General features: G+C 36.6%; 1 protein-coding gene across 1 annotated transcript in view; it reads right to left on the reverse strand.

The window, feature by feature from the left end:
* Positions 1-7557, reverse strand: part of LOC144972208 (uncharacterized) — a gene marked incomplete at its 5' end in the record, with an annotated part of 33176 nt that extends 25619 nt beyond the window's left edge. Inside the window, 2 exon segments of the mRNA XM_078913228.1 lie at positions 133-238; positions 7442-7557. Coding sequence (XP_078769354.1) covers positions 133-238; positions 7442-7493 — 158 coding nt within the window.

A 7557-nucleotide genomic window follows, 5' to 3' on the forward strand; every position in this document is an offset into this window, starting at 1 on the left:
ATGTCATGATGTGTTGATGACGCGAGGTGTGATACGATGAAGGATGTCATGATGTGATATGAAATGAAATGCAATCATCCTATAACGACCAACCAGCCCATGTAGTCACAGAGCCTGATAAAAGCCACTCACTGGCAGACTAGGTTCAGGTTTGTCTTTTCAGCATCTGTCATTGCCACCAAAGGTTTTCCACAAGCCGTGATTTCATCCATCTCACAGCCTAAGGCAGCGTTCACGCCTGTAAAGATGAACAATGTATTATGTGTGTGTGTGTGTTTGTGTGTGTTTGTGTGTGTCTGTGTGTCTGTGTGTCTAAACAACAATTGTATTGGACATGCCCTCAGACAAGAGCCATCCAAATCAACCAATCAGCCTCTTAATTAAAATCCTCAGGGCAAATGAAACGTCTGGAAATCAAAGGAGTGTGGTTATAGTTGTAGTGGTTATAGTTGTAGTGGTTATAGTTGTAGTGGTTATAGTTGTGGTGGTTATAGTGGTGGTTATAGTTGTGGTGGTTATAGTTGTAGTGGTTATAGTTGTGGTTATAGTTGTGGTGGTTATAGTTGTAGTGGTTATAGTTGTAGTGGTTATAGTTGTAGTGGTTATAGTTGTGGTGGTTATAGTTGTAGTGGTTATAGTTTGTGGTGGATAGTGTGGTGTATGTTGGTTATAGTTGTGGTGGTTATAGTTGTGTGGTTATAGTTGTGTGGTTATAGTTGTGGTGGTTATAGTTGTAGTGGTTATAGTTGTGGGGTTATAGTTGTAGTGGTTATAGTTGTAGTGGTTATAGTTGTAGTGGTTATAGTTGTAGTGGTTATAGGTGTATTGTGGTTGTTGTATAGTGTTGTTATGTGTGTGTATAGTTGTGTTATAGTTGTGGTAGTTTGTGGTATAGTTGTGGTTAGTTGTGGTGGTTATAGTGTAGTGGTTTGTGTTAGTTGTGGTTATATTGTGGTATAGTTGTGGTTATAGTTGTGTGGTTATATTGTGGGTTATAGTTGGTAGTGGTTATAGTTGGTGGTTTAGTTAGTGGTTATATTGTGGGTTATGTTGTGTTATAGTTGTGGTTATGTTGTGTGGTTATAGTTGTGGTTTGTTGTGTGGTATTTGTGTGGTTTGTTGTGGTTATGTTGTGGTTATAGTTTAATTTTTTATATGTTGTATGGGTTATAGTTGTGGTGTATAGTGTGTGGTATAGTTGTGGTTATAGTTGTGTGGTTTATGTGGTGGTATATTGTGTGGTAGTGAGGGTTATGTTGGTGTATAGTTGTTGGTTTAGTTTGTGGTTATATTTGTGGTTTAGTGTGTGGTTATGTGTAGTGGTATGTTGTGTGGTATAGTTGTGTGGTTATTTGTGTGGTATAGTTGTGTGGTATGTTGTGTGGTTATAGTTGTGTGGTTATAGTTTGGTTATAGTTGTGTGGTTATAGTTGTAGTGTTATGTTTGTGTTATAGTTTTGTATATTGTGGTGGTTTGTTGTGTGGTTATAGTGTGTGGTTATAGTTGTGTGGTTAGTTTGGGTATGTGGTATAGTTTGTGGTATAGTTATGGTTATATGTGTGTTTAGTTGTAGGTTATAGTTGTAGTGTTATAGTTGTGGTTATAGTTGTGTGGTTATAGTTGTGTGGTTATAGTTGTGGTTATATTGTGTGGTTAGTTGTGTGGTATGTTGTAGGGTTAAGTGTGTGGTTATAGTTGTGTGGTTAGTTTGTGGTTTTGTGTGGTTTGTTGTGTGGTTATAGTTGTAGTGGTTATAGTTGTAGTGGTTATAGTTGTGTGGTTATAGTTGTGTTATAGTTGTGGTTAGGTGGTTATAGTTGGTGGTTATAGTTGTAGTGGTTATAGTTGTAGTGGTTATTTGTAGTGGTTATAGTTGTGTGGTTATAGTTGTGGTTATAGTTGTGTGGTTATAGTTGTAGTGGTTATAGTGAGTGGTTATAGTTGTGTGGTTATAGTTGTGGTGGTTATAGTTGGTGTTATGTTGGTGGTATAGTTTGTGTAAGTTGTGGTTAGTTGTGGTTTATGTTGTAGTGGTTATAGTTGTGTGGTTATAGTTGTGGTGGTTATAGTTGTGTGGTTATTGTGGTGGTTATAGTTGTTAGTGGTTATAGTTGAGGTGGTTATGGGGTGTTTGTGTAGTGGTGTGGTTATAGTTGTGTGGTTATAGTTGTAGTGGTTATAGTTGTGTGTTATGTGTAGTGGTTAAGTTGTGGTATAGTTGTGTGGTAGGTGGTTATAGTTGTGGTGGTTATAGTTGTAGTGGTTATAGTTGTAGTGGTTATAGTTGTAGTGGTTATAGTTGTAGTGGTTATAGTTGTGGTGGTTATAGTTTAGTGGTTATATTGTGGTGGTTATAGTTGTAGTAGTTATAGTTGTAGTGGTTATAGTTGTAGTGGTTATATGTTTAGTGGTGGTTATAGTTGTGTGGTTATGTGTAGTGGATAGTTGTGTGGTTATAGTTTGTGGTTATAGTTTGTGGTTATAGTTGTGTGGTTATAGTTGTGTGGTATAGTTGTGGTGGTTAAGTGTGTGGTTATAGTTGTAGTGGTTAGTTGTAGTGGTTATAGTTGTGGTGGTTATGTTGTTTAGGTGTGTTATGTTGTAGTGGTTATAGTTGTAGGTTATAGTTGTGTGGTTATGTTGTTGTTATAGTTGTGGGGTTTTGTGGTTATAGTTGTGGTGGTTATAGTTGTAGTGGTTATAGTTGTAGTGGTTATAGTTGTGGTGGTTATAGTTGTAGTGGTTATAGTTGTAGTGGTTATAGTTGTGGTTATAGTTGTAGTGGTTATAGTTGTAGTGGTTATAGTTGTAGTGGTTATAGTTGTAGTGGTTATAGTTGTAGTGGTTATAGTTGTGGTGGTTATAGTTGTGGTGGTTATAGTTGTGGTGGTTATAGTTGTGGTGGTTATAGTTGTGGTTATAGTTGTAGTGGTTATAGTTGTAGTGGTTATAGTTGTAGTGGTTATAGTTGTAGTGGTTATAGTTGTGGTGGTTATAGTTGTGGTGGTTATAATTGTGGTTATAGTTGTGGTTATAGTTGTAGTGGTTATAGTTGTGGTGGTTATAGTTGTAGTGGTTATAGTTGTAGTGGTTATAGTTGTAGTGGTTATAGTTGTAGTGGTTATTGTTGTGGTGGTTATAGTTGTAGTGGTTATAGTTGTAGTGGTTATAGATGTGGTGGTTATAGTTGTGGTTATAGTTGTAGTGGTTATAGTTGTAGTGGTTATAGTTGTAGTGGTTATAGTTGTAGTGGTTATAGTTGTAGTGGTTATAGTTGTGGTTATAGTTGTGGTGGTTATAGTTGTGGTGGTTATAGTTGTGGTGGTTATAGTTGTAGTGGTTATAGTTGTAGTGGTTATAGTTGTAGTGGTTTAGTTGTAGTGGTTATAGTGTGGTTATAGTTGTGGTGGTTATAGTTGTAGTGGTTATAGTGTGTGTTATGTGTAGTGGTTATAGTTGTGGTGGTTATAGTTGTAGTGGTTTTAGTTGTAGTGGTTATAGTTGTGGTTATAGTTGTAGTGGTTATAGTTGTGGTGGTTATAGTTGTAGTGGTTATAGTTGTAGTGGTTATAGTTGTGGTTATAGTTGTAGTGGTTATAGTTGTAGTGGTTATAGTTGTGGTTATAGTTGTAGTGGTTATAGTTGTAGTGGTTATAGTTGGTTATAGTTGTGTGGTTATAGTTTGTGGTGGTTATAGTTGTAGTGTGTTTAGTTTAGTGGTTATAGTTGTGTGGTTATAGTTGTGGTTTGTTGTAGTGGTTATAGTTAGTGGTTATAGTTGTGTGGTTATAGTTGTGGTGGTTATAGTTGTAGTGGTTTATGTTGTGGTGGTTATAGTTGTAGTGGTTATAGTGTGGTTTGTTGTAGTGTTATAGTTGTAGTGGTTATAGTTGTAGTGGTTATAGTTGTGGTGGTTATAGTTGTAGTGGTTATAGTTGTGTGGTTATAGTGTTGTGGTGGTTATGTTGGTTAAGTGTAGGTTATAGTTGTAGTGGTTATAGTTTAGTGGTTTTATGTTGTGTGTTATAGTTGTGGTTATAGTTGTGAGTGGTTATAGTTGTAGTGGTTATAGTTTGTGGTTATAGTTGTGTAGTTATAGTTGTGTGTTATAGTTGTGGTGGTTATAGTTGTAGTGGTTATAGTTGTAGTGGTTATATTGTTGAGTGGTTATAGTTTGTAGTGGTTATAGTTGTGTGGTTATAGTTGTAGTGGTTATAGTGTGTAGGTGGTTATAGTTGGTAGTTGTAGTGGGTTGGTTATAGTTGTGGTGGTTATAGTTGTGGTATAGTTGTGTGGTTATATTGTTGTTAAGTTTGGTTATATGTTGTTGTGGTGGTATAGTTGTAGTGGTTATAGTTGGAGTGGTTATAGTTGTAGTGGTTATAGTTGTGTGGTTATAGTTGTGGTTAGTGTGGTTATAGTTGTGGTGGTTTATAGTTGTGGTGGTTATAGTTTGTGTAGTGGTTATAGTTGTGGTGGTTATAGTTGTGTGGTTATAGTTTGTAGTGGTTATATGTTGTGTGGTTATAGTTGTAGTGGTTATAGTTGTGGTGGTTATAGTTGTGGTGGTTATAGTTGTGTGGTTATAGTTGTAGTGGTTATAGTTGTAGTGGTGGTATAGTTGTGGTGGTTATAGTTGTAGTGGTTATAGTTGTTGGTTAGTTGGTGTGGTATTAGTTGTAGTGGTTAGTAGTTTAGTGTGTATTGTGTGGTGTTATAGTTGTAGTGGTTATAGTTGTAGTGGTTATAGTTGTGGTGGTTATAGTGTAGTGGTTATAGTTGTAGTGGTTATAGTTTGTTAGTTGTGGGTTATAGTTGTAGTGGTTATTGTGTGGTTAGTGGGTTATAGTTGTAGTGGTTATAGTTGTGGTGTTATAGTTGTGTGGTTATAGTTGTTGTTGTGGTTGTGGTGGTTATAGTTGTGTGGTTATAGTGTGTGTAGTGGGTTATAGTTGTAGTGGTTATAGTTGTAGTGGTTATAGTTGTAGTGGTTATAGTTGTGTGGTTATAGTTGTGGTGGTTATATGTTGTAGTGGTTATAGTTGTAGTGGTTATAGTTGTAGTGGTTATAGTTGTGAGTGGTTATAGTTGTGTGGTGTGTTATAGTTGTAGTGGTTATAGTTGTGTGTTATAGTTGTGTGGTTATAGTTGTGGTGGTTATAGTTGTAGTGGTTATGTTTAGTGGTTATAGTTGTGTGGTTATAGTTGTAGTGGTTATAGTTGTAGTGGTTATAGTTGTGTGGTTATAGTTGTGTGGTTATAGTTGTAGTGGTTATAGTTGTGTGGTTATAGTTGTAGTGGTTATAGTTTGTTAGTGTTGTTATAGTTGTGGTGGTTATAGTTGTGGTGGTTATAGTTGTAGTGGTTATAGTTGTAGTGGTTATAGTTGTGGTGGTTATAGTTGTAGTGGTTATAGTTGTAGTGGTTATAGTTGTGGTGGTTATAGTTGTGGTGGTTATAGTTGTAGTGGTTATAGTTGTGGTTATAGTTGTGGTGGTTATAGTTGTAGTGGTGATAGTTGTAGTGGTTATAGTTGTGGTGGTTATAGTTGTGGTGGTTATATTTGTGGTGGTTATAGTTGTAGTGGTTATAGTTGTGGTGGTTATAGTTGTAGTGGTTATAGTTGTGGTTATAGTTGTAGTGGTTATAGTTGTGGTGGTTATAGTTGTAGTGGCTATACGTAGTTGACTTTAACGATCAACTATTTATCATCACAAGGATTAAACACTTCAAATTCCTTAAAGTTATTAAGTCTGACATCAACTTTCATTTTCAAAAAGTTTTAATGACTTTAAAATGCTCAAGAAGTTCTGAATTTGGTGCCAAAATTTCGTGTGTTTTTTTTTTGTAATAGTTGTTAGTTCAGGGATTGAGTATAAAAACAACAGTCATATGACATTCAGAAATGACTAAAAGAAAAAAGGTACAAACATTTTTGGTCCAATGCAATCCAGTCCTTTGCGTAATGATGGACATGGGAATTGGGTCAAATTAATGACCTCTGACCCATTACAAACCGAAAATACCCAAATGTTCTAACGGGAAATGTTTTTATTCCATCTAATGTCACAGCGTCAGAACGTTGATGAATCAAGTGTAATAGAAAAAAGTCCTTTATTTGATTTCTTCCAGGGAACCGGAGTTCATACAGATTTCTGTTGCATGAAACACACAATAAAATGTTGAATACCCTCATTAATTGAATATTTGTCTTTTGTATGTTACTTTCGGCCATACCTGAGAGATCCAGTTTCCCAATCTCGGTTGAGTGGACAGAGGGGTAAAACGAAATTATTTACAGACCCGATTCCCTTGATTGTAAGGCGAACGCACCGAGGTGCCAAAATGATTCAATCTAATGGAGACCGAGGTGCCGAAAGTATCCAATCTAATGGAGACCGAGGTGCCGAAATGATTCAATCTAATGGAGAACGAGGTGCCGAAAGTATTCAATCTAATGGAGACCGAGGTGCCGAAATGATCAATCTAATGGAGACCGTGGTGCCGAAATTATTCAATCCAATGGAGACCGAGGTGCCGAAATGATTCATTCTAATGGAGACCGAGGTGCCGAAATGATTCAATCTAATGGAGACCGAGGTGCCGAAATGATCAATCTAATGGAGACCGAGGTGCCGAAATGATCAATCTAATGGAGACCGAGGTGCCGAAATTATTCAATCTAATGGAGACCGAGGTGCCGAAATGATTCAATCTAATGGAGAGTCAAATAAAGGAAGAAAAATGACTCGTGTAAAAGATACAACACAAACTATACCGTGTTTCGGTGTACCCTTTTTCGGGTACTGGGTGGGGTTCCTGACATCCCATAGTGGGCAGGGAGGTACTAACTGCGTTTTCTATCTCCCAATATCTGTTTTCCAACTTGCTTTCTGTTTTTGTCTTGGAATGAGATTACTTGGTTTTGTCCGGGTTCTGGCCAGATACCCTGGCTGCGAGGGAAACAGTCAAATGTATAGTTAGTTTTGAGAGATGATATTTTGTTCCTTGTAAATCATCTCTCCGTTATGCACTGTTAAGGTTTTCTTTATATTACTCGTATATATGATTTGTAAAACATTTGTGTGTATTCTTCTTAGTGGGACCTGTGCTTGTGACTGGATGAGACTTTTAGGTGATCTCAAACTAAGCACTTTGATAGAGTGCTTTTGGAATCTACATCTGTTTCCTATTTGAACCAATTCCCCTTTGTCTCACTTTTTCTTGGGTGCTTTAATTGTAATTTTAGAACTTTTTACTATCCCATTTTCTTCCTTTTTACTGGCGCTGATGTGACCTTAATGTGTTGCAAGCGTAGAACCCTTAAAAACAAAAACAAAACTTCGGGTAAACGTAGATAAGAAGAGGAATATATTATATTATTACATTTGCATAATACGACACAGCGCATCCATAGAGAATCTAAACCCATCCACTCACCAATACAAGATGTCACCAACAAAACACAGGCACATTTTATAAGGAATTCCATCCTTTGTACTGCACAAGTTCTCAAACCAAAAAACTGAACAGTTTAAACCGTGTCAGAAAGCATA

The sequence above is a fragment of the Berghia stephanieae genome, chromosome 5 (genome assembly GCF_034508935.2).
Source record: "Berghia stephanieae isolate SIO BIC M18660-M18661 chromosome 5, UCSD_Bste_1.3, whole genome shotgun sequence".
Lineage (NCBI taxonomy): Eukaryota > Metazoa > Mollusca > Gastropoda > Nudibranchia > Aeolidiidae > Berghia > Berghia stephanieae.